The sequence below is a fragment of the Bolinopsis microptera genome, chromosome 2 (genome assembly GCF_026151205.1).
Source record: "Bolinopsis microptera isolate Bmic1 chromosome 2, MBARI_Bmic_1.0, whole genome shotgun sequence".
Classification (NCBI taxonomy): domain Eukaryota; kingdom Metazoa; phylum Ctenophora; class Tentaculata; order Lobata; family Bolinopsidae; genus Bolinopsis; species Bolinopsis microptera.
The window spans coordinates 11695020-11722928 of NC_087073.1; the positions used below are offsets into that span (position 1 = coordinate 11695020).

The 27909-nt window shown below is 39.0% G+C and overlaps 2 protein-coding genes across 2 annotated transcripts; both read right to left on the reverse strand.

The window, feature by feature from the left end:
* Positions 1–496: 496 nt before the first annotated feature.
* On the reverse strand, positions 497–26044 carry LOC134826272 (uncharacterized). Its single transcript, XM_063838588.1, has 24 exons — positions 25975–26044; positions 25668–25753; positions 25251–25328; positions 24830–24980; positions 24499–24674; positions 24166–24291; positions 23936–24050; positions 23619–23723; positions 23336–23446; positions 23083–23192; positions 22801–22960; positions 22499–22556; positions 22269–22372; positions 21974–22056; positions 21760–21868; positions 21356–21556; positions 20593–20683; positions 3883–4051; positions 3586–3724; positions 3188–3387; positions 1906–2721; positions 1582–1749; positions 1160–1482; positions 497–1045 (listed from the first exon to the last, which is right to left on the reverse strand). Exons 1-24 carry the CDS (start codon positions 26009–26011, stop codon positions 754–756), a joined length of 4008 nt encoding a protein of 1335 aa, XP_063694658.1. The 5' UTR covers positions 26012–26044; the 3' UTR covers positions 497–753.
* On the reverse strand, positions 4423–6967 carry LOC134811464 (polyunsaturated fatty acid 5-lipoxygenase-like). The gene has a single exon (XM_063818302.1). It carries the CDS (start codon positions 6885–6887, stop codon positions 4554–4556), a length of 2334 nt encoding a protein of 777 aa, XP_063674372.1. The 5' UTR covers positions 6888–6967; the 3' UTR covers positions 4423–4553.
* Positions 26045–27909: the final 1865 nt, after the last annotated feature.

Sequence of the window (27909 nt, forward strand, 5' to 3'; positions counted from 1 at the left end):
CCATTAATGTTTCGGCAGCAATAGCATTTCCCGGCCATCACACTTGTCCTCAGATCGCTCCGATAGACCAACGATTATTATTAACGATTTCAACCGGTCGATTATCTATTTTTAATAATAATTATTTTCCGCTTTCTAGTTCTCACTTTTGTACATCGAGTTTACACTTTGTTTCTTTTTCTGCCCCATGAGTTTGTAACTTTACTATGGATTTTCAGATTAATTAACCGTATGTTTACTAATATGACATATTCTTCTGATATCAGTTTATTAAATTTTTGACTTCTGCTAGGTGACACTCCTGTGGATGGCCCTCAAAGGCCGAAACTAGTTGAGTCTTCAGCAGATCACCCTGGAATACGTCGTATCATTTGTTTGATGACACTTAACTATCTAATAATAATTATTGTATCTTATAATTATTGTATCTTATAATTGATAACGGATCTAGAATAATAAATGAGTCAGACATTTTTATCAAAGAAAATTACTGTTTGATAATACAACGAAGGTTTTAATCGTATGATTCAATTTAGTTGGGTAACAGTCGACAACTGTATCGTTAAAATCAGCTAATGAACAATGATTCATATCGTTCTAATCTCAAATAATAGTCTCAAAGTTCATGTCTCTTTATACGGTCACATATTTCAATTTTGACACGATAGTAATATGATAATCATGATGATAAGCTCTGGTTTTTTGTCAATCTCAATTCACTATAAAAATGAACGTTACCCTGATAAAACAGGTTTATTCTCTGATTCCCTGAAATTTTCCCGTGCTCATGATACTAGTCCTCCTCCGTGCATAGTTGGTCAATGTAGACAGTCTTCTGTCACCAGGCTTGAGAGTGCCCAAATCAGCTCCTAATCCACCTCCAAGTCCAGCTAAACCTAGTCCCCCGTTTACTGGCTCTCCGCCAGGTTTCATATCAACCCCGGTAATAGTGGGTGTTTTAGGGGGAGATCCTGCTGGTGTCTTCTCATGGTGTATACTGGTGTTCTGTGCTAGGAGCTGCACCAGGCCACCTGACTCTGTATACCTGGGAGGTTTATAACTTAGAGCTGTTAACGAGAGATCTGGTCACTGTAACTCTTAAACGTGGTTCAAGACAGATTCACTCCGCGAAATAAAGGGGTAACAGCAAAACTCTAACCTGTTTAAAAGATGCGTCACACCATGTGCCACATGTGGAATTCGAATTGATGCTAGTACATTGCCCGTATTCTTCACAATCACATTGGTGTTGCTTCCCATCCTACTTCTCGGAACCTTGCTCTTGTACAGATCACCCTTGTTGTTTCGTTCCTTCAATATCAGTTTGTCTTCGTCCAATATTTCCACCTTCAAGGGAGCATATCTTTGCAGACAGAACTTCTTCCAGAAATAGGTGAGGAGAGGGAAGAGAGACAGGGCAGCGTCGTGGAACATGCCTCGCTCGAACAGTCCTGTGTCGTGAAGCTTCCTAATCTCCGATACCTGTACAGTGATCAGGGTAATGGTTTAAATTTTAACTTTTCAGAGTTTCTCAAGGTAGCAGTCATAAACCTTGAAGTACAATAAGAAAATCCCAACAACCTTATCATGAGTGATGTTGATCTGCACTTTGGGAGGTAGGAGAGAGTCAATGTAGCAGCTGTAGAGGACCCGGCCCTTTTGTACTAGGATCTCCTCCTCCCCTGGATCGTAGTTTCCTTGTCTGGCTGACATTTGTGTTCCCTCGCATATTTCTTTGTACTTCTCCACCTACAAATTGCGAATATAATGACAATCCGATGAGAATTGGAATCGTGTACAGAAATTGAGAGTGTAATAAACAACCGACTGCTGACATATTGAATCTATTTAACATGAATTCAAATTCAGATCAAAAAGGATTCAGATATTGAAAAAGTATATTACCTCGATGAAGAAATCCAGATCAGCTTGAATTTTATCAATATCGATAAGTTTGTTATTGACTATTTGCCGCTTCTGGGTAGTTTTGGTGCAAATAGAGGAAACCGATTTGACGTAACCTGCCAGAAAATGCCTGAAATGTTTGCAAACATTCGGATCCATGATCCCGTTTTTGAAGTTGATGACGTTTATTGTGAAGTTGACCCAGAGTCGCCTGTTCTTCTCTTTCCCAAACTCCTTTTTCTCAGTTGTTCCCAACGTATTCATATTGATTATCTTTTCCCGGATATTAGGAGAAAAAGCCTCCACGAACTGCAGCCAATAAACGGTCTCCATCTCCTTTACAACTAGAGTTTGAGCCGTGATCAGCATTGTGTGGGTAACTTTCTTCGAACTGCACAACTCTTTAAATACACCGCTGTTTTTATCCACCATTAATTTTTCCTTCAGGCCTGATAGAGGGCCGAAGAACTTCTGTAGGACGAATTGCATACGGTCTTGTCTCTGTTTCGGATTTCTACAAGCTCTTAGACTCTCGACAATTTGGTAGAACAAGATTGAAGGATCCTGGTTGTCTTCGTTGACGAGGAGGAAGTTTCTAAACTTAGCAAGAAGCTCCTTCGTTCGCAGGACGTCTAGAAAGTTCTTAGGGACGGTTGTAAGCTTGTCCATGGAGAGATCTAGCCCAGGGGTGTTGTAGAGAGCGTATTCTAACTGGTTGAGGGTTGGATCGTTCAGCGTCATCATGGTGATCACGGCGTCACCTCGCCGGCCTGGGGCCGGGTTTTTAACCTCCGGGGCCTCAACTACTGCAACTACCTGAACACAGTAGGATTTAATTGACACCTGAGGTAGGTGACGTTTATTAATGATTTCGACGGAAAAGTTTGCAAATAAATTACATTTTGTCCTCAAACTGGTACATGTACAATGTACATTGTCCAGGGTGTTTCAAAAGACATATAGTATATACAATCAATAGGATGACAGTTATCTTAAAATACTAGTTGAATGCGGAGTGCAAGGTCCCAAAAATTAAAATATTCTAAAACAAAAATTCATATTTTCTAAATTCTGTCCCATTTTCAAATATGAAAATATGGAAATTTCTGAACACAAATTTTGTTCAGAGACCAATCAGTCAGTTAATTGATGATGTTATAAAACCAAATTGACGTACTGAAAATCAGTTTTTGAAGATGGATTTCTCCAGGATTCCAGGATTTCTCACCCTCGGTTGGAGAAATTGTATGCGGCAAAAATAGTCAAACCAAGATTTACAAACCGGAGGAGTGGGGGTAACGGGGACAGCATCCTGCCCACTAGCCAGCATTCGTCTGTTAGGAGGGTTGGTTTCACTGAACACTTTGGGGCTAGTGTTGGGAGATGTTGAGAGGTAAGAGGCCTTACTAGACCTTCCGTCAGGGGAAACATTCGTCGAACCTCGCTGCAAGTGCCCTGGCCCCATCCTGGGTATGTTCTGCCCTGAGGTTCATGAGAATGGTTTTCTGTCCCTCTTCCTAATTTACTTTGAACTTATATCACAAAATTAGAGATCAAATGAATGTGGCATGGCAATAATACCAAATTGCCTAAATAACTAATTTTGGGAATTTAAAAATCCTGATAGTACATGAATCCATGATTATAATTAGCAATTTGAGCGAATTATATTCACAATACCAGGGTACTCGACAGACTCTGCCAGTTGCATGGCAGCCCAAATTATGTGAATATTCGGACTGCACAGAGTCTCATAGATTAGATCCTCAGATGTGTGCTGCAGGAAGGGAGGTGGTGGTTTGTTGTCTCTCAGAACCGTCTGAGAGTGGGATATGGTATTTTAATTATTGATACAACGTTACACATTCCAACATGCTTAGCAGTTAGCGCCAAAATTAATTTAGCACTTGAAACATTTCGGTTTTGTTTTGAGTACGCAATAGCCTCGTGATTATTAGAAAGAAAATAAAAACTTACACAGTTCTGCAGGAACTCGTTTTCCTTCTCTTCAATATACAGCAGCCACTCAGTCATCAGCCTCTTTGCTGTAAACTTTTGAGCGAGAGAAAGCCACTCTTGAACACTGTGACCATTTACTATGGCAAACCACAGAGAATCTGTAAAGGGATCGTCCCAGTCTGTGAATCTGACGGGATGGAGAATTAGAGAAGTTAGGATATCTAAGCAGAAATGAACAACTACTATCTTCTATCTTAATATGTACGTATTACGATTTCTGATCTTATTCACAACAGCATGATATTATATAATACATCAATTAATACATTATTATATTAAGTTACCCAAATTGATCATTGAGTATTGAAATTTTAAGCCCTATCAGCCTCTGATATAATGCAAAATGTGGTTGAGTCTTGTTTTTTGTTTTGTGTGATCCCTACTGTTTAGTTAAACACAATAACAGTCACTAAGGGTTAAAGTTCGCCTCTACCAAGTTGGAAAGCATTTTAGGTGTCGAGGTAACTATGTTTTATATTTATAACAAGGAAAAGGCTCTTATCAGGAAAGGCATTATTCATACAATAAAAATACAAACACAATACAAATTTTTACCTAAGAAACATTTCAATTATGCGACTCTAAATAATAAAATAATTTTCCGATCCGGATTTTGCATTCTCAGTTGATCATGTCTGGGTGGTGATGGGAATGTTGTTGGGGCTCAACACATCATACGCTAAATACTTCCCTTTATTTCTATCTGCTATTTTGTCTCTGAGCTTCTCCATTTCCTTCACCATATCCTTAATATGGCCCTCCTGCTCCAGTGAAACGGCCAAGTTTTCTCCCAGATATCCTTGCTTATTTTCTGCTTTTGTTTCCACATAAAATCGCTCGATTGGAGAGAAGTTACCTAGTACCTCTGTGATGACCATGGTTGCCAGAGCGACTTCGTATTGTGGGAGACTGTTCATGATATGCTCCATGGTGATCACATCGTCCTGTTCTGGTGGTGGCAGTCTGAGACTTGGAGGTGCATTAACAATGTAGCCCAGGTATTTGTTGATCTGGAAGTTTACACCTGTGTGGAAACAGGACACATTGAAAATGAGCGCAGTGAGATATTCAACCAACTTCTCTTTAGTTTCGATAGATTCTGGGAAACCTGCTCCACCGAACCCTTCAAAGCCAGGACCTCTAATCTCTTCCACAAACTTCTGCAATTCGGTATCTTTAGAGACGTCATCTTCGCTCAGATAGGACAGATCCACCATGTTTTTAACGTAGTCTAGTAGGATCATCCACAAATCCTCTGAATCATCCCTGAAAAGGAAGTTTGGCAGATCTTTAAGTCCTCTGCTTTCAAAGTCTTTAGGAATGACTAAGTTTTCGTAGTCCAGCTCTTTGCAGCAGTTTACCAGTAATTTAGGCAGATCATCAGCGGAGGACATAAATGTAGCAAAGGCATTACCTGTTGGACTGATTAGAACTTTCCTTGCTTGCATATTGATTCCGATGATTCCTTGGAAATGGGGCTGTAGAAGTCTAAACAAGGGATGAGCACTTGGTAGATTGCGATACATAGACGAGGCAAACACCTCATTCATCGCATGTGCTCTTATGTAGTGAGTTCCAATGCTGTAGATTCCCCAATCAGCACATCTGAAATACATTTTGGCTAAGAGCCAAGACAAGTACTTCGGATCAGTCTTACTGGTATCGTTCTCGGCTGGGGCCCACCAGGTTTGTTTTTCCCCATCATTCTTGTTTTCTAAACGTATCAAGACGGGGACAAAAGATTCGTCCTCAGGACGCGTGTTACTCTGGAAAAGTAGACAGTCCGCCTGAACTACGTACCATGTTTGTGTTGTTCCAGTTATAAATTTGCTCTTCTTACCGCCATGGCCGATATCATTCAGTATTTCTGAATTCAATATTTCAAAAAGCCGTCCATCTTTGATGACATCATTAAGATCTTCTCCGTCAATTGCATATGTTGGGAGCATGTCTTTGTCAATTCCCTCCTGCCATGTGTCGGAAAGCGTTTCCACTCTCCTTAACCTCGTCGAATTCGGACCCTGAATGATTTGACGGGCAAACTCTGCGTCGTGATGGAAAATTTGGCCCACCTTCAGACCGTCTTGAATGCTTTTTTTATTCCATCCTACAGATTCACCCATCTCAGTGAAGGAGTCCGCATAGTCGGTGAAGGATCTGAAGTGGCGTTGAGGAGTCCCGCCGCAACAGCAACTACACAGTGTACACACTTTGTTGAGGATAACAGGACATATCAGCTTATTCTCACCTGCGTCGATCGATCCTTCGAAGGCATCCAGCCATGCATCTCGGAATTGGAGGAACCTAGGCAGGTTCTTGTACTCCCCACCCTTCACATCAATCCAGCTAGGTAATGGTCCTACTTTAACCGCGTTCTCCCAGGGCATCATTGAATGGGTGATGTTGTGATCTTTCTCCCTGGCTCTCAATATGAAATCTTCCGTTTCATTGTGTTTCAGAGTACCGTGTCCTGGCGTTGCATAAAGATATGGAACACATCTTTGCTGGGGAGTGCCACCTTCTGTACATCCACAACAGGCACTACGGGGGGTGTATGGACTAAGGTAGTTGTGTATGGGGAACCTGTAGGTTTTATTATCCCACATCACTGTTACCTCTCGAATGTAGAGAGGGTCTTCCGTGCAAATGCAGCTGCATGAACCTCCATCCAACTCAATTTTCAGAAGTTTTGGCTCGCCAACTCGTTCCTCTTTCGGTACCCAAAACTCAACGTCCACCGTTCCCTCGCTGTGAGAAGAGAATTTTTCCTTTATCTTCAGTATTTTCGACTGACAAACCTTTGCTTCAGGATCGTCGTTAGCACCGGGGTTAATGGTGATCTTTATAGTGCCGTCGATCTTTTTTATCTTGTTGGCTTGTGGCAACATGGAACCAGTGTGAAGGTACACACGATAGACATCACTGCTGACCGCAAATACTGCTCTACTTGGAGCTGATCCCATTATCTGTAAATAACCGAAGATACAGCCGATTAAAATGCAGCTCACACTGAACAAAACGTAATTGCCACAAAACCGATCAAAATGTCGTTCTAACAATCTTTGCACGTGCACTTGCGCGTTCAACACCGTTACCATGGTTATTATGCAGCTTCCTTTTTTCACCTAATTTGCACGTGGGCGGTCGTACAGACATACATTCTACATTATACAGCAGAAATGATTCTTTGAATTATAGTATTGATACAAGATTGCCAAGTTATACTTGCACTATTCAAATTTGAGAACGAATCCTACGCTGAGATGAATCCTGTGAACGAATCCTACGTTGAGATGAATCCTGCGAACGAATCCTAGGCTGAGATGAACCTTGTGACCGAAACCTACGTTGAGATGAAACCTGTGACCGAATGCTACCTTTAGATGAATCCTGTGAACGAATGCCACTCCTGAACACTGCGACCATTTACTATGGCAAACCACAGAGAATCTTTAAAGGGATCATCCCAGTCTGTGAATCTGACGGGACGGAGAATTAGAGAAGTTAGGATATCTAAGCAGAAATGAACAGCTACTATATTGTATCTGAATATGTACGTATTACGATTTCTGATCTTATCCACTACGGCATGATATCATATAATTAATCAGTGGCGTAACAAAGGGCCCTGCCGACCCCACTGCGGGGTGGGGGGGGGGTGCCAAAATCCAAATCGTCGTTTGTATGTGGGACAATTTGGAAAAACTTAACTACGGACACGGTCTACCGTCGCGTACTAGCAAAACTGCGCGTTTTGCTCTAGAAACACCATTTTTTAGAGATTTTACCGGTGTATCCTCTAAAATCATCTAATTTGTTCAATTTTAGGGAGGGGCGCCAATAGGGGAGGGCGACCAACAGGGGCGCTTTTTCAGCGGGGGGGGGGGGGGGGGGGGGGGGGCGCCAACAGGCAACGTTACGCCACTGTAATTAATAATACATTTTGACATTATATTAACTATCAAGTTACCCGAATTGATCATTGAGTATTGAAAGTTTAACTTTAAGCCCTATCAGCCTCTGATATAATGTAAAATGTGGTTGAGTCTTGTTTTTTGTTTTGTGTGATCCCTACTGTTTAGTTAACGCAATATCACTAAGGGTTGAAGTTCGCCTCTCCACCAAGTTGGAAGGCATTTTAGGTGTCGAGGTAACTATGTTTTATATATAACTAGAAAGCCCGTGGTCACAGGGAGGAAGCTAATGGTATTCTTTGGCAGTCAGTTTTTATCACATCAAAAAATATCCGCCACAACCGAAGATACAGCCGATTTAAATGTTAAACACTTTAAACACAACGTATAATTACCACAAAGCCGATCAAAATGCCGTTTCAACAATCATTGCACGTGCACGTGCGCGTTCACCACCGTAGCTGCTATGCAACCTTTTGGTTTTTACCTAACTTCCTACTTCTAATCAAATTTGCACGTGGCCGGTCGTACATACATTCTACATACATAAATAATTCTCTGAATTATAGTAGAGACTAGAAAACCCGTGGCCACAGGGAGGAACCTAATAGTATTCTTTGGAAGTCAGTTTTAATCGTGTCAAAAAGTATTCATCCCCACCGAAGATACAGCCAAATAAAATGTTGCTCGTACTAAACACAGCATAATATCAACAAAACCGATTAAAATGACGTTAAAACAATCATTGCACGTGAATGTGCGCGTTTCAACCCTCGTTACTATGGTTACTATGCAACTACCTATTTCTCGTCTAATTTGCAATTGCAAATAGAAAAAAACGATGCCACCAATTTTCGGATGAAATTTGTGAAAATGCAGGCGAAATTGCTGCTGACACATACTCCTCACCAGGATGTCAAACCATTAACTCTGGTCAATTCAACAATAACTGACCTAATATCATCATATGATGCAGTGATGACTATAGGAATACAGTTTCGTTTGGAAGATACCGTGTTTTCTTATTATTATACGGACGATTATACAAAAAGGGAGTCTAATTATGTAAAATCACAATCCAAAGACGAGTTCCTTACGCACTTTATGGAGCCATCGAAAACTTTGTTAGAAGGAAAAGGGAGCAAATATTTTGCAGAGGAAATAATAAGAGACTTATCAGCTACATGGTGCGGAGATAAACTTACGTTGTCATTGTGTCCATGTTCTGAACCAGTGATAACAGAACTAGAATGGAACAATGAAACTAGTGTTCTGAATTGCAGTGCAGTGAGTATAGAAGGGAATGAGAATATGGCTATAACGTGGACAGAGAATGGTAACCATGTCCAGGATAACAGAACAGAGACATCTTCTATTGGAAATTTGATGAAAACGTCGATGTTACACAACGTGACCTCTATAAAGGTATCAGGTAATTACACGTGCACAGTATCATTAAAATCAGACAGTGACACTTTAAATGTTACACGCACTAAAAGGATGCCCGCACTGCCAACTGATGGTAAGGAAGAGAAACCAACTGATGATAACAAAGAAAATGAGGAAGATAAAGGCGTAGAGGAGGGAGTAAAGAAAGAAGATGACGAGATCCATGAAAAAGGCATTAGTTCAAAAGATCTCATAATAATCGCCGCAGTAGTGAGTGGCTTGTTGGTGATTATAGTCCTGAACTGTGTTGGCGTGATAAAATTAGTCCGTCACTTTTCTCAACAGAACTCTCGATCTCCTGAAGACGAGGGTGTCGAACTAGAACCTGTATACAACAGATTAGATCCTGAGTTGATGGCGATAAACAGAGGTAACCGATCTGGTGAGACAGGAGTAGTAAGCAATGTTTATGCTCCCATTGCTATGGTATACCATGTTCCAGAAGAGGAGCTCTACGCTGAGATGAATCCTGTGAACAAATCCTACGTTGAGATGAATCCTGCGAACGAATACTACGTTGAGATGAATCCTTTGAACGAATGCTACGTTGAGATGAATCCTGTGAACAAATCATACTCTGAGATGAATCATGTGAACGAATCATACGCTGAGATGAATCCTGTGAACAAATCCTACGTTGAGATGAATCATGTGAACGAATGCTACGTTGAAATGAATCCTGTGAACAAATCCTACGTTGAGATGAATCCTGCGAACGAATACTACGTTGAGATGAATCCTGTGAACGAATGCTACGTTGAGATGAATCCTGTGAACGAATCATACTCTGAGATGAATCATGTGAACGAATCATACGCTGAGATGAATCCTGTGAACGAATGCTACGTTGAGATGATCCCTGTGAACGAATCCTACGCTGAGATGAATACTGTGAACGAATCCTACGCTGAGACGAATCCTGTGAACGAATGCTACGTTGAGATGAATCCTGTGAACGAATGCCACTCCTGAACACTGTGACCATTTACTATGGCAAACCACAGAGAATCTGTAAAAGGATCATCCCAGTCTGTGAATTTGACGGAATATGTACGTATTACGATTTCTGATCTTATCCACGACGTCATGATATCATATATTTAATCAGTGGCGTAACGAATGGGGGTGGGGGGCGCCATCTTAGGGAGGCGCGCAATCGTCGTTTGAATGTGGGACATTTTGGAAAAACTTAACTACGGTCTACAGTACAAGCAAAAGTGCGCGTTTTGCTCTAGAAACACACTTTTTTAGAGATTTTACCGGTGTATCCTCTAAAATCATCTAATTTTTTCAATTTTAGGGAGGGGTGCCAATAGGGGAGGGGGGCCAACAGGGGCGCTTTTTCAGCGGGGGGAGGGGGCAACAAGCAACTTTACGCCACTGTAATTAATAATACATTTTGACATTATATTAACTATTAAGTTACCCAAATTGATCATTGAGTATTGAAAGTTTAAGCCCTATCAGTCTCTGATATAATGCAAAATGTGGTTGAGTCTTGTTTTTTGTTTTGTTTGATCCCTACTGTTTAGTTAACGCAATAACAGTCACTAAGGGTCGAAGTTCACCTCTCCACCAAGTTGGAAGGCATTTTAGGTGTCGATGTTTTATATATAAATATAATACAGGATTGCCAAGTTATACTTGCACTATTCAAATTCAAGATATATCAATTTTTAATTTAGATAAATGATTGGAAGATTATGTAGTTGTAAACGGGCTGAAGAGAATTGGGACCTGCTAAACACTTGTCAAATAAAAGCATGTAACAAATTCGACCGTGGGAAACTATTACGACTGAGTGACAGATTTAGAACCACACAGCTCAATAGTCATGATACTATTTTGTTGTGTTTTACTGCTGGCATCTCCTTTTAACATTTTTGCATTTTGCAATCTCAAGAACTGTTATAACATTTCATCGAGTGAACTTGGATCGGGTGGTTTTGAAGTGGGTGCAATAGAGAGTTTTGATCTTGAAACGGTCGATATGGTGGTTCTGAATGGACTCGTAGAAGAAAATTGCAGTCTTTCATTGAAGTGCACCTCAAATATGAAAAACGATGCCACCAATTTCCGGATGGAATTTGTGAAAATGCAGGCGAAATTGCTGCTGACACATACTCCTATGAAGACTAATCTAAACTTTCAACTAACTCTGGTCAATTTAACAATAACTGACCTAATATCATCATATGATGCAGTGATGACTATAGGAATACAGTTTCGTTTGGAAGATACCGTGTTTGCCTTTTATTATACGGACGAATATGAAAAAAGGGAGTCTAATTATGTAAAATTACAACCCGACGAAAATTTCCTTACGCACTTTATGGAGCCATCGAAAACTTTGTTAGAAGGAAAAGGGAGCAAATATTTTGCAGAGGAAATAATAAGAGACTTATCAGCTACAGGGTGCGGAGATAAACTTACGTTGTCATTGTGTCCATGTTCTGAACCAGTGATAACAGAACTAGAATGGAACAATGAAACTAGTGTTCTGAATTGCAGTGCAGTGAGTATAGAAGGGAATGAGAATATGGCTATAACGTGGACAGAGAATGGTAACCATGTCCAGGATAACAGAACAGAGACATCTTCTATTGGAGATTTGATGAAAACGTCGATGTTACACAACGTGACCTCTATAGTCTATAAAGGTATCAGGTAATTACACGTGCACAGTATCATTAACATCAGACAGTGACACTTTGAATGTTACACACACTAAAAGGATACCCGCACTTGCTCCAGAAGAGAAACCAACTGATGGAAAAGAAGAGAAACCAACTGATGATAAAAAAGAAAATGAGGAAGATAAAGGTGTAGAGGAGGGAGTAAAGAAAGAAGATGACGAGATCCATGAGAAAGGCATTAGTTCAAAAGATCTCATAATAATCGCCGCAGTAGTGAGTGGCTTGTTGGTGATTACAGTCCTGAACTGTGTTGGCGTGATAAAATTAGTCCGTCACTTTTCTCAACAGAACTCTCGATCTCCTGATGACGAGGGTGTCGAAATAGAACCTGTCTACAACAGATTAGATCCTGAGTTGATGGCGATAAACAGAGGTAACCGATCTGGTGAGACAGGAGTAGTGAGAAATGTTCCCATTGCTATGGTATACCATGTTCCAGAAGAAGAGCTATACGTTGAGATGAATCCTGTGAACGAATCCTACGCTGAGATGAATCCTGCGAACGAATACTACGTTGAGATGAATCCTGTGAACGAATGCTACGTTGAGATGAATCCTGTGAACGAATGCTACGTTGAGATGAATCCTGTGAACGAATCATACTCTGAGATGAATCATGTGAACGAATCATACGCTGAGATGAATCCTGTGAACGAATGCTACGTTGAGATGAATCCTGTGAACGAATCCTACGCTGAGATGAATCCTGCGAACGAATACTACGTTGAGATGAAACCTGTGAACGAATGCTACGTTGAGATGAATCCTGTGAACGAATCATACGCTGAGATGAATCCTGTGAACGAAAGCGACGTTGAGATGAATCCTGTGAACGAATCCTACGCTGAGATGAATCCTGCGAACGAATACTACGTTGAGATGAATCCTGTGAACGAATGCTACGTTGAGATGAATCCTGTGAACGAATCATACTCTGAGATGAATCATGTGAACGAATCATACGCTGAGATGAATCCTGTGAACGAATGCTACGTTGAGATGATCCCTGTGAACGAATCCTACGCTGAGACGAATCCTACGGTGAGATGAATACTGTGAACGAATCCTACGCTGAGACGAATCCTGTGACCGAATGCTACGTGGAGATGAATCCTGTGAACAAATGCCACTCCTGAACACTGTGACCATTAATATGGCAAACCACAGAGAATCTGTAAAAGGATCATCCCAGTCTGTGAATTTGACGGAATATGTACGTATTACGATTTCTGATCTTATCCACGACGTCATGATATCATATATTTAATCAGTGGCGTAACGAATGGGGGTGGGGGGCGCCATCTTAGGGAGGCGCGCAATCGTCGTTTGAATGTGGGACAATTTGGAAAAACTTAACTACGGTCTACAGTACTAGCAAAACTGCGCGTTTTGCTCTAGAAACACACTTTTTTAGAGATTTTACCGGTGTATCCTCTAAAATCATCTAATTTTTTCAATTTCAGGGAGGGGTGCCAATAGGGGAAGGGGGCCAACAGGGGCGCTTTTTCAGCGGGGGGAGGGGAGCAACAAGCAACTTTACGCCACTGTAATTAATAATACATTTTGACATTATATTAACTATTAAGTTACCCAAATTGATCATTGAGTATTGAAAGTTTAAGCCCTATCAGTGTCTGATGTAAGGCAAAATGTGGTTGAGTCTTGTTTTTTGTTTTGTTTGATCCCTACTGTTTAGTTAACGCAATAACAGTCACTAAGGGTTGAAGTTCACCTCTCCACCAAGTTGGAAGGCATTTTAGGTGTCGAGGTAACTATGTTTTATATATAAATATAATACAGGATTGCCAAGTTATACTTGCACTATTCAAATTTAAGATGTATCAATTTTAATTTAGATAAATGATTGGCAGATTATGTAGTTGTAAACGGGAAAAAGATAATTGGGACCTGCTAAACACTTTTCAAATAAAAGCATGTAACAAGATTCGACCGTGGGAAACTACAACTGAGTGACAGATTGAGAACCACACAGCTTAATAGTCATGAGACTATTTTGTTGTGTTTTACTGCTGGCATCTCCTTTTAACATTTTTGCATTTTGCACTCTCGAGAACTGTTATAACATTTCATCGAGTGAACTTGGATCGGGTGGTTTTGAACTGGGTGCGATAGAGAATTTTGATCTTGAAACAGTCAACACGGTGGTTCTGAATGGACTCGTAGAAGAAAATTGCAGTCTTTCATTGAAGTGCACTTCAAATAGAAAAAACGATGCCACCAATTTCCGGATGAAATTTGTGAAAATGCAGGCGAAATTGCTGCTGACACATACTCCTCACCAGGATGTCAAACCATTAACTCTGGTCAATTCAACAATAACTGACCTAATATCATCATATGATGCAGTGATGAGTATAGGAATACAGTTTCGTTTGGAAGATACCGTGTTTGCCTATTATTATACGGACGATTATGAAAAAAGGGAGTCTAATTATGTAAAATTACAACCCGACGAAAATTTCCTTACGCACTTTATGGAGCCATCGAAAACTTTGTTAGAAGGAAAAGGGAGCAAATATTTTGCAGAGGAAATAATAAGAGACTTATCAGCTACAGGGTGCGGAGATAAACTTACGTTGTCATTGTGTCCATGTTCTGAACCAGTGATAACAGAACTAGAATGGAACAATGAAACTAGTGTTCTGAATTGCAGTGCAGTGAGTATAGAAGGGAATGAGAATATGGCTATAACGTGGACAGAGAATGGTAACCATGTCCAGGATAACAGAACAGAGACATCTTCTATTGGAAATTTGATGAAAACGTCGATGTTACACAACGTGACCTCTATAAAGGTATCAGGTAATTACACGTGCACAGTATCATTAACATCAGACAGTGACACTTTGAATGTTACACATACTAAAAGGATACCCGCACTTGCTCCAGAAGAGAAACCAACTGATGGAAAAGAAGAGAAACCAACTGATGATAAAAAAGAAAATGAGGAAGATAAAGGTGTAGAGGAGGGAGTAAAGAAAGAAGATGACGAGATCCATGAGAAAGGCATTAGTTCAAAAGATCTCATAATAATCGCCGCAGTAGTGAGTGGCTTGTTGGTGATTATAGTCCTGAACTGTGTTGGCGTGATAAAATTAGTCCGTCACTTTTCTCAACAGAACTCTCGATCTCCTGATGACGAGGGTGTCGAAATAGAACCTGTCTACAACAGATTAGATCCTGAGTTGATGGCGATAAACAGAGGTAACCGATCTGGTGAGACAGGAGTAGTGAGAAATGTTCCCATTGCTATGGTATACCATGTTCCAGAAGAAGAGCTATACGTTGAGATGAATCCTGTGAACGAATCCTACGCTGAGATGAATCCTGCGAACGAATACTACGTTGAGATGAATCCTGTGAACGAATGCTACGTTGAGATGAATCCTGTGAACGAATGCTACGTTGAGATGAATCCTGTGAACGAATCATACTCTGAGATGAATCATGTGAACGAATCATACGCTGAGATGAATCCTGTGAACGAATGCTACGTTGAGATGAATCCTGTGAACGAATCCTACGCTGAGATGAATCCTGCGAACGAATACTACGTTGAGATGAAACCTGTGAACGAATGCTACGTTGAGATGAATCCTGTGAACGAATCATACTCTGAGATGAATCATGTGAACGAATCATACGCTGAGATGAATCCTGTGAACGAAAGCGACGTTGAGATGAATCCTGTGAACGAATCCTACGCTGAGATGAATCCTGCGAACGAATACTACGTTGAGATGAATCCTGTGAACGAATGCTACGTTGAGATGAATCCTGTGAACGAATCATACTCTGAGATGAATCATGTGAACGAATCATACGCTGAGATGAATCCTGTGAACGAATGCTACGTTGAGATGATCCCTGTGAACGAATCCTACGCTGAGACGAATCCTACGGTGAGATGAATACTGTGAACGAATCCTACGCTGAGACGAATCCTGTGACCGAATGCTACGTTGAGATGAATCCTGTGAACGAATGCCACTCCTGAACACTGTGACCATTAATATGGCAAACCACAGAGAATCTGTAAAAGGATCATCCCAGTCTGTGAATTTGACGGAATATGTACGTATTACGATTTCTGATCTTATCCACGACGTCATGATATCATATATTTAATCAGTGGCGTAACGAATGGGGGTGGGGGGCGCCATCTTAGGGAGGCGCGCAATCGTCGTTTGAATGTGGGACAATTTGGAAAAACTTAACTACGGTCTACAGTACTAGCAAAACTGCGCGTTTTGCTCTAGAAACACACTTTTTTAGAGATTTTACCGGTGTATCCTCAAAAATCATCTAATTTTTTCAATTTCAGGGAGGGGTGCCAATAGGGGAGGGGGGCCAACAGGGGCGCTTTTTCAGCGGGGGGAGGGGAGCAACAAGCAACTTTACGCCACTGTAATTAATAATACATTTTGACATTATATTAACTATTAAGTTACCCAAATTGATCATTGAGTATTGAAAGTTTAAGCCCTATCAGTGTCTGATATAATGCAAAATGTGGTTGAGTCTTGTTTTTTGTTTTGTTTGATCCCTACTGTTTAGTTAACGCAATAACAGTCACTAAGGGTTGAAGTTCACCTCTCCACCAAGTTGGAAGGCATTTTAGGTGTCGAGGTAACTATGTTTTATATATAAATATAATACAGGATTGCCAAATTATACTTGCACTATTCAAATTTAAGATGTATCAATTTTAATTTAGATAAATGATTGGCAGATTATGTAGTTGTAAACGGGAAAAAGATAATTGGGACCTGCTAAACACTTGTCAAATAAAAGCATGTAACAAGATTCGACCGTGGGAAACTACAACTGAGTGACAGATTGAGAACCACACAGCTTAATAGTCATGAGACTATTTTGTTGTGTTTTACTGCTGGCATCTCCTTTTAACATTTTTGCATTTTGCACTCTCGAGAACTGTTATAACATTTCATCGAGTGAACTTGGATCGGGTGGTTTTGAACTGGGTGCGATAGAGAATTTTGATCTTGAAACAGTCAACACGGTGGTTCTGAATGGACTCGTAGAAGAAAATTGCAGTCTTTCATTGAAGTGCACTTCAAATAGAAAAAACGATGCCTCCAATTTCCGGATGGAATTTGTGAAAATGCAGGCGAAATTGCTGCTGACACATACTCTTCACCAGAATATCAAACCATTAACTCTGGTCAATTCAACAATAACTGACCTAACATCATCATATGATGCAGTGATGACTATAGGAATACAGTTTCGTTTGGAAGATACCGTGTTTGCTTATTATTATACGGACGATTATACAAAAAGGGAGTCTAATTATGTAAAATTACAACCCGACGAAAATTTCCTTACGCACTTTGTGGAGCCATCGAAAAGGTTGTTAGAAGGAAAAGGGAGCAAATATTTTCCAGAGGAAATAACCAGAAACTTATCAGCTACAGGGTGTGGAGATAAACTTACGTTGTCATTGTGTCCATGTTCTGAACCAGTGATAACAGAACTAGAATGGAACAATGAAACTAGTGTTCTGAAATGTAGTGCAGTGAGTATAGCAGAGAATGAGAATATGGCTATAACGTGGACAGATAATGGTAACCATGTCCAGGATAACAGAACAGAGCTGAGAGATTTGATGAAAACTTCAATGTTACACAACGTGACCTCTAGAAAAGAATCAGGTAATTACACGTGCACAGTATCATTAACATCAGACAGTGAAATTAATGTTACACGCACTAAAAGGATACCCAAACTTGCTCAAGAAGAAAAGCCAACTGATGGAAAAGAAGAGAAGCCAACTGATGGTAAGGAAGAGAAACCAACTGATGATAACAAAGAAAATGAAGAAGATAAAGGTGTAGAGGAGGGAGTAAAGAAAGAAGATGACGAGATCCATGAGAAAGGCATTAGTTCAAAAGCTCTCATAATAATCGCCGCAGTAGTGAGTGGCTTGTTGGTGATTATAGTCCTGAACTGTGTTGGCGTGATAAAATTAGTCCGTCACTTTTCTCAACAGAACTCTCGATCTCCTGAAGACGAGGGTGTCGAAATAGAACCTGTCTACAACAGATTAGATCCTGACTTGATGGCGATAAACAGAGGTAACCGATCTGGTGAGACAGGAGTAGTAAGAAATGTTCCCATTGCTATGGTATACCATGTTCAAGAAGAGGAGCTATACGCTGAGATAAACCCTGTGAACGAATCCTACGCTGGGATGAATCCTGTGAACGAATCATACGCTGGGATGAATCCTGTGAATGAATGCTACGTTGAGATGATCCCTGTGAAAGAATCCTACGTTGAGATAAACCCTGTGAACGAATCCTACGCTGAGATGAATCCTGTGAACGAATCCTACGCTGAGATGAATCCTGTGAACGAATGCGACGTTGAGATGAATCCTGTGAAAGAATCCTACGTTGAGATGATCCCTGTGAACGAATGCTACGTTGAGATGAACCTTGCGACCAAATTCTACGTTGAGATGAATCCTGTGAACGAATCCTACGCTGAGATGAATCCTGGCACTGAATCTTATGTTGAGACGAACCTTGGGGCTGATTCCTACGATAAAGTTAACATTGAGACAAAAAAATAGATTTTACGTTCCAGTGATCTCTCGGTCTGGGTAGTTGTGAAATCATATTTTGAGGTAAGCGGATCGAATAGGCTTAGAGTTAGGATTTGGGTTACGGTTAATGGAAGCGATACTAGATAGGGATTGGTCCAATAGGGATTCGATCCGCCAATCAATTTTGACGTGGTATTCCAGAAAATATATTTTTCGTACGATTTAGCAATTAAGACTGACTTTGAGTTGAGACTCAGGTAAGTTTGTTTACACGTATTTTGGACTGGTGCCATGTTTATTTTTGTCCTTTGGTGTGCCATAGTGTTATAGTTTTTTTGTAATATTTGGATCTTTTTTTTTCCGGCTTTTTATTATTTGGGTGAATTAGTTTATATACATTATACAGGGTGGGCCAAAAGTCAGTGGGCATACGTTGGCCTTAATAGCTCAGTCATTGAGTGCCCAATTGAAATAATTCTTTCTGGTATGACTTACTACCACCACTGGTTCGAAGAATTTGACAAATCGAAAAATATTCGAGTTCATTTTTTTCAAATGAAGGTTCATTTTTGCATTTATATTATTTGATAGTGTGGATATACTAGATAGTCGGATCAAGCTAAATTTAAGCTCGATCATGGCCAAATTGTGTTTGGCCATTCGAATTACGTTTGTCCTGAAAAAATTATAGGTGACCCCGTTAACCACCCGTTAAACATTATGGGAATTGTTAAGGGTGCCCAATTAAGGTGTCGTGTCACGGTGTCATATAATCACCCAGTCAATTTTGTTAACGAGATACACAAAATGCTTGATAACTTCGTCATTTCTAATCCGTTTTGCCTCATGACGACGGAATGCCATCTGCAAAGCAACAGCTATCAAATATAAAACACGGCGGAGCTATTAAGGGGGGGGGGGGGTTCACCCTGATTTTTTTGTGAAACTTGGTTTCGAGATAGCAGTTGACCAACAAACTAGGACCGGTGACCGAACTTTTGAGGGGGTCCCGGACCCCAACCGCCAAACGGTGCCCGCGGGGCAGCCACGCCCATATTTGGTCCAAATTAGGCCCAATTTAGCCAAATACCCTCAACATGCCCAAAACCCAGATTTTAGGTGCTTTACTTGTAGCTAGTGGTCCCCTGAACTCGTATATGAATTTTCATCAAGATTGGACAAAAAATGGCTGAGTTATGAGCCAAAAACTATATGCCCATATTTGGGTATACGCACCAGATTTGGTCGATTTTGGCCCATAAATTGGTCAAATATCAATATTTTTGAATGAAACCAACTTTATATGAAAGGTAAGCTTATACTACACATTCTCTATGATTATCAGCTCAGTATCTACCTAACTGTGGATTCTGTGTTCAATTAATCGCAAAAAATGAACAAAATCGCCCATATCTCAGTTCGCGATATTTGCGAAACTGATTTCGTTCAAAACAATAGAACTCAATAGGGTTTCAATATTTTTACATGAAATTTTCAGAATCAACGTAGAATCGCATTTCGACCTTAAGTTTTAATATGGAATTTTGAGTTAGGCCTTTAAAAAAATTTGGCGGCCAAATTCTGAAATTTGCCGGGCATTTTTCAGAATTTGGCCGCCAAATTTTTTTAAAGGCCTAACTCGAACCAGTGGTGGTAGTAAGTCTATACCAGAAAGAATTATTTCAATTGGGCACTTAGTGACTGAGCTATTTAGGCCAACGTATGCCCACTGACTTTTGGCCCACCCTGTATAATATAATGTTTGTTTTCGGACTATTTTGGGTAACAGGAAAATTTGTATGAACGTTTTTTGCTTCTAGGATGAAAAATGGTTTATCCGAAGATGTCAAATCGTGGTTTAAGAGTAGGATATGTGATTATGCTCATATAGTTTCAAGTTTGATGATTTTATTTGCATACGCCATACGATTGTCTGATTATCTCCTCAATTTACTAAAATAACTTTTGGAGTTTGGACTCCGCTTAAAATCTACCAAAAGTAGTGAAATGTGTTTACTTGCTGCCGTCAGGATGAGTGAATTTGTACAAGAGTGAGTGAACTTCTTTTTCAAGATTTTCCAAGTTGACAGGGAAATTGATCATTCCATCTGAAATTATTGTATATGAGTGTGTAAACTGTAAACTGCAACAACTTCAACAGTTGCTAATCTTTAATCGCTGTGAGGGTAAATAATTGATTTAAGGGCCTCAGTGGCAAAACATATTTTTGTGCCGATTACCGCCTCCACTAATTTTCCTAATATCAGACCTTGTTTGCCGCCCTCTGGCCTCTACAACGTTTTTCGCGCCACCCGAACGTTTTTTCCTTCACCATGAATGATGAACAAAGAAAGTGGAAGCAGTGACGTAACGTTGCATGTTGGCGCCCTCCTAAGATGGCGCCCGACCGCACAGCGGGTTCAGCACTCGGCGTCCAGAGGAGCCCTTCGTTAGACGTTACGCCACTTACTGGGTGGAAGGGCCTGCACGCACTATACGATGACTCGTCCATTAATTGCTAGCTTAACATGGCGCGCGCGGCTTATTTATGTCGTAGTAAATGCTAAAATAATGGCAAAAGATGTTTGCGCATTCCATAAAAAGATCCCAACTGTGTCAAACTTTTGTGATAATTTTTTGCACACTGCACAGTGAGAATAATCAGTTCATCTGTGATCTGCTGTAAAGTGTAAACAGACAACAGTAGAACTATTTCAAACTTTTGCAGAATTCATATCTGGTATCGATACAACTATATCTTATTTAAAAACAAAACTTACGTTTTTTGAAACTCCAATCAAAGGAGACGTTTTCTTGCTCCGAGAATATTCCAACAACTTCCATAGCGTGTCCTCGGGCACAGAACATTCTAGAGGGATCCGTTGAGTATTTGTAGCTGAAAGTCTCTATTGCAGCCCAGAACTCGTAGTTGAAGAGTGATCTCTTGTCACTTTTTCTCGAAAGAAAACCTTTGAAATCCTCTAAAAAATTGTGAACACTGAGAGTTATGTGCGCCTATTAAAATATATATTTTTAGATTAGATCTATCACACAAATTGACGTCACTTTCCAGCTATAGCCTATATAAGCACTCAATCTAGCTTCAGTGATACACGAAATTTTTATTGGACATGAATTGTAATAACTGGTAATGAAGTAAAATATAAAATAATTTGTTACTAACCACCACCAACGATGTCACTTGCAATAGAAATCTCCAGAAGATGGTTGATATCCACTTCTCTCAAACTTGTTTCGTTATACACTTGTTTTAGGGCGTCACAGTAATTCTCCTGTTAAAAGTAGTGACTTAACAGTAACCGGGTCATCACAAACAGTTAGCTTCATTTCTCACTTGTTTGTGTTACTCACCATGTGTTCTCACCATATTTACTCACCATGTATATCTCGTCTCTTAGAGGACAGGGACAGCAGCGGAATAGCTCAATTTCATCTTGCAAAAACTGCTCAACTATGATCTCTGAAAAGTAGAATAAGTTAAGAATATATGCATATTATTACAACCCTAAACAGTAAACAATCCGCGAAATTCTCTTGAAAAGACTTACCAAGTGGCCTCTCACTAGCAGATCAACAACCTAAAACATCAACCTTACTAATAAAATCATCTATTAACTATTAAATAATGGATTTTCAATAAATGTCCAGAAAATGTCGCTAGAGTAGAGAAACCTTTAATCCGACTATTTTTGTGTCGAGACCAGTTGATGGTGGTGCTAATAACGCTGGTGGTAAGCCCGCTGGGACGCCGCCCATTTTGTAATCTTTGAACCATCCTGTAAAGTTATAATTGCGTGAAGATTTATTTACATCTTATAAAGATTAATCTTTATAACCGAACAGAATTTAATATTCGGGACATCTCACAAGTGGCCGATATTTCAGAGTTTTAAGGAATTTACCTTTCTTTTTGATCATCAAAAGAATCGTTTTTCTGAGACCTATTATACGATATTGATCCTGAAATGGGAAAAAGCGATAAGAACTATGATATACTGATAAATCACATTTCTTGTACAATACAAGCTAATTAACTGAATGTTGGGGGGGGAGAGAAGAAGCCCAGTATATCGAGGTACCCAGTATAGAGAAAAGAGGCACGGTATATCTAAGAGGTCCCACTGTATATAAATCATTGTATACGAACAGAATTGGGACGGTCTGATAAATTACTCAAAAAACCCTGAATTAGACGAAAACCTACCAGTTTTTCGGGTTTCACTTATGGAGGATAATCTGTCTCGTTTACCCTCTAAAAGTGAGAATTTTCTGTTGGGGACTTGGAAACTTGGGCTGGTATTTACAATTATATCTTCGTTAATTGTAGACGTTTTCCTAGCTCTTACAGCTTCTACCTCGCTTGACTGAAGTTCATTGTAATGACAACTTAACTCCTCACTCATATGAATGTTAATTGATTAAGTGAAAGAAATGTAATTAAGACATAAAAGTACCTTTGGAAAACTGTACGGAAAAAATTACTCACGATATCTACCGTGGCACGCCGTCTGTTTTTAACACAATCGTCTTTCATCCTAGCAACAAAGTTTTTCATCGTCTCCTCCGTCCTACTAACTTGCTTCTCAGCAAGTTCATCTAATAAAAATCATTTTATTATCTGTGTTTTTGAAGCAGATTACTGAAATCATTTTTAAATGAATATTTATCTAACAAAATCTTTTGGAAATTATTAAAAGAGACGATAATTGTATATCCTTTCTGAAAACACTAATTTTTACCTGACGGGACATCCATTCCAAATTCATGACTGTAAACCATCTGGGAGGTTCTCCTGAGACCGTTAGATGTACACAATTTGACTGTTATATGTTTTGGTGCTGGATCAGCTTCTGTTTGAGAGTAAATTTGTCAAAGAACAGCTGTATTTTATCAACGTTTAAATCCAGCTATCTTAGATATTGAAAGCTTATATGTCACTTTTTTCCTGATTACAAGTTTATAAGAGTCCCAAAACCAAGACATCTATACAGCTGAAAATCACTGTTGATAAGATAAACTGACCTGTATCAGGTTCATTTTCAGTAGTTCCAGTAGTGGGTGGTGTCTTGAGAAGTAGCCTAGCGAGACTACTCGTTATTCTCACTGACGGCTGATCCTCTGCTAGACCTGTATAGTATTATATATAGTAGTATTTAAAGGTATCTATTATTATTAGGTATCTATATCAGTTAGTGTCACCAATACCATTTTTTTCATCTGAACAACTTTTTTCGAAGCTTTTCTTTTCGTTTCGTTTCAAAAGAATATGGAATGTCTTCCAAAATGTTAAAGTGTGAGGCATAATTTCCGAGATTTTAACTGCAGATAATCAAACTAACTTGTAGACAAGTATGTGTAGTATTTCTTAAGCCAGTAAGAGCGCATATCCAGAGTTAACACCGCTTGTAAGGGCCTGAACAGACGTTTCTCTCTTAACAGTTTGTCCTTGAATTGCTGAAAAATCATGATTTTTATGGAGATGTATGTTTAATAAATTGTCCAATTTGACTAAGAATCGTTGTCCCATGTATCAAGGTAAAATCACCACATAATACACATAATATGGTACCTGCAAAAAGGCGTTTTCTTCCTTGCAATAGCGTTTGACAAATCGAACCCCCTTGCATATTTTAGATATTTGTTGGAAGACAACATTCCGATAATGGTCGAATATCATTCTGGGTGAATCTAGATACTGAAACAGAATGGGTTATAATCTAGTTACTGAGACAGAAGTGGTTACAACTTGTTAATTCGTTCAACTTTATTTCGTGAAGACTCGTGAGCAGCAATAGAAATAAGTACAACTGATAAGATAACGCATTTAATAAGATGCATTAAATATAACATTTGAACAAGTTTCATATATTCAGCTGTCTCAGTGAGCTAAGAAGATAAATACCAAGTAATTATCGAAAAAATCCTCAAGGAACTTGGCCCTCTCCTCGTCACGAAGACAGTGTAAGGTCTCAATATCGAGCCAGCAGCTGATAATGGCACTACCACCACCACCTTCTAGCATGAAGTGATGGAAATTATAAAACCCAGATATATCCCTGATTGGGGCGACGTCTGGATCTGAAATGATAGAAATTCGATCAGAAAAAATAATGGTGGATAAAACCACGATTAAATGGTATACAATTCTGAATTGACAATGCAAAATCAAGATCCAATGTAAACATTACCGTCTAAGAACGATAGAGTTTACATGAACGGTTGTTGACTCTTACATTGTTTTTCAAGAAGTTTGAAGGATTCAAGTATCGGGTTATCAATAATCAACTCTTTGCAGAGACGGTAATGAAAGAAAAGGTGTGATTTAGTGAACATCGGTAGCCGTTTCTTGCATAACCAAGTGTACAGCTTTCCATAATGAGTATGCTGAAAGAGATAGAAAATTAACTATACTTATCCTGTAAGATTAACAATAATTACACTTCAAACTGAGGTATTTTACACCATTTCCTTATTATCAATACTATAACTTGTTAGGACCATTTTACAAAAATTCCCATGTAAGAATTGTATTATGTTAGTTAAATCAATACATTTTTGTTTGATTGAATTATAAACAAGCACAAATGCTATAAATAGTATGAGTGACAAATGTTACAAGTCAGTTGGATACTGGATACTGGATAGAATACTTACGAGATATTTTCTCATAAGAACTGGTTCAACAGTAAATGTTTTGGTAGCAGGCACATAGGTTATTCTTCGTGGATGTATCTGAAAATTCAATTAATATTTTCAGTTAACCATCATTAATTCAGAGAAATATATTGTGATAACATACTTGCATAACTTCATTTTTGGATTGTAGAACCTCTTAATTGACTTGATTCAGTTTAAAATTCAATATTTAATGTACAGTAATACCCCGATTTACCGTGCCCCGATTTACCGCGATCATGCCATCGCCCAAATATGGCTTAACATACTTAATTTAAACGATCAAAACCCTGATTTACCTCAAACCCCAATATACCACGGCTTTTTCTCCCAAACACCGCAGTAAATGGGGATATTACTGTATAAGTGTATATTGTTTAATCTTGATTTACTTACAGGAAGATTAAGGAAAATGTTGAAATAGCTGACAAATGTGACATCTTTTAGCAGATATTTCAAATAGTTGACATCATAGGCAAGACCTGTTGAGTAAGTGTTCATTGCTTTTATTTAATAGGCTATTAATAATAGTAAAAGTTGGAGAAGTATTTAAAAGGTAGTTGTATTGAATGCATGGTGCGTGTGTATCTGGATATGTCTCCCATAATTTTAACTTGTATTCTGTGGTTATGGAAAAGAAAGACATTATTTATGAAGCTATCTGATATAAACAAAAAATATACAATATGCAGCAGTTACTCACGTTTTTCGATAACAGGCAACTCACATTCAATTGACATGTTAACAAAGCATGAACATAAAATCGTTTCCTGATGAAAATTTGAGGTGTTGATAAACAGGAGTGAAAAAAATTGGGACAATTAGTGTACTTAATCTATTATATATTGATGTATATGTGACAGTGGCTAACAAATCAGCCTCCAGAATTTACCAATCAAAATCAAATATCACAGCGATGACTTACACATCAAACCAAATATATTGTCTGTCTAAAGGCCACCAAGTGATTAATGTTTTAATCTATGCCACATATTTCACTTTGATTAGCAGCTTTCTGCCTTGCAAGTCATGTGCTCTGATGCTTCAAAATCTGTGCTAAAAATTTCGAGGAAAATCTTGATAAGGAACTTATTCATTCAGTATGGCCATTTTATTGAGGGTACTTATGAAGTTGCTAATTAGCAAACGAGGCAGTTAAAACTTAATTAATTGCATTAAGAATCTGAGACAGAGTTGACTCCCAAAATTTGATGACTCTAACTCATTCATGAGCTGCACAACCATGATGTTAACCATCCTGGCCTGTCCATATCTGCAGCTTACTGGGTCGCGCTCAGCCTGTCATTCTCTATTTGGCGTTTTATCAACATGATACCCTGAGATCCCCAGGTAAATCTGCAGCTTGCTTGTTAATTGAAATACAGTAGCTGTTCAACTTTTTTGAGAAAGGTTATTTAAACAATATATACTGATAATTTCAGTAATGGTTCTTGACACCCTCAACACAATACAAATCAAGCAAAAAATTAAATAAAACGGTTACAATTTTTAAAATCTGAGTAGAAATTTACAAAAACCCTATATATTATAAATAGTATTTATGATAAATGCAGCCCATTACATTCACTATTGACAATTCAATGTGCAGTTTTTTTTGTTTATTGTATGTCTAAATCTGCTACTTATACAGCACTACTTCTTTTCAATTCTCTTTTCCTTGATCTTATTAGATCAAATCAAACCAAACCAAATAATAACGACACAAATATTATAATAATATTATTTTATTTCAAAATTCAAATAAACTTTACATCAATGTATTATGTATTACAGTTATATTTAGAAAAGACCACAATATCTCCTGTGAGGCAAAAACATGGAAAAAGAGAGCTAGAAAAATATTCATGAGACTCAACACTACCAGACTGCAGCTAGAGCTGGAGTTAGAAACATTATGTAAACATCATAGTAAAATTTATTTCGGCTGAACCAAAACACGGTGGTAAAACCATAATTACAATTCATAAAACATCAAAACATAAAGATTCAATAATAATAAGGAGACTCAGTAAAAATTGAATTAATTTTGATTTATGCTTTGCAATATTTATGTTATATGTGGGATACTGAAGGGAAAGGAAGCAGTTCTAACGAGCTCTTCTCAAACACAAGGATATATCTTGTGAACTTGGCTAGTATATATGAAACATTTGATATGGAGTTGTAGAGGGAGTTATGTGCCTCGCCGGGCTAAAGTAGTGGATGACCTTGCTGTACGGCAAAGTTAAACAAGGATCTGAAACTACTAGGTTCCGTACAGACTCAACTCTGCACCCGTGTCAATATGTTCATTATATGCAAGCCTCTTGATTTATAATCACCGAGTCTAGTAATTGTTTAAGAGAGTTCTCTGGCAGTTACGAAACTCGAGAGACTGTGGGATACTGAAGGGAAAGGAAGCAGTTCTAACGAGCTCTTCTCAAACACAAGGATATATCTTGTGAACTTGGCTAGTATATATGAAACATTTGATATGGAGTTGTAGAGGGAGTTATGTGCCTCGCCGGGCTAAAGTAGTGGATGACCTTGCTGTACGGCAAAGTTAAACAAGGATCTGAAACTACTAGGTTCCGTACAGACTCAACTCTGCACCCGTGTCAATATGTTCATTATATGC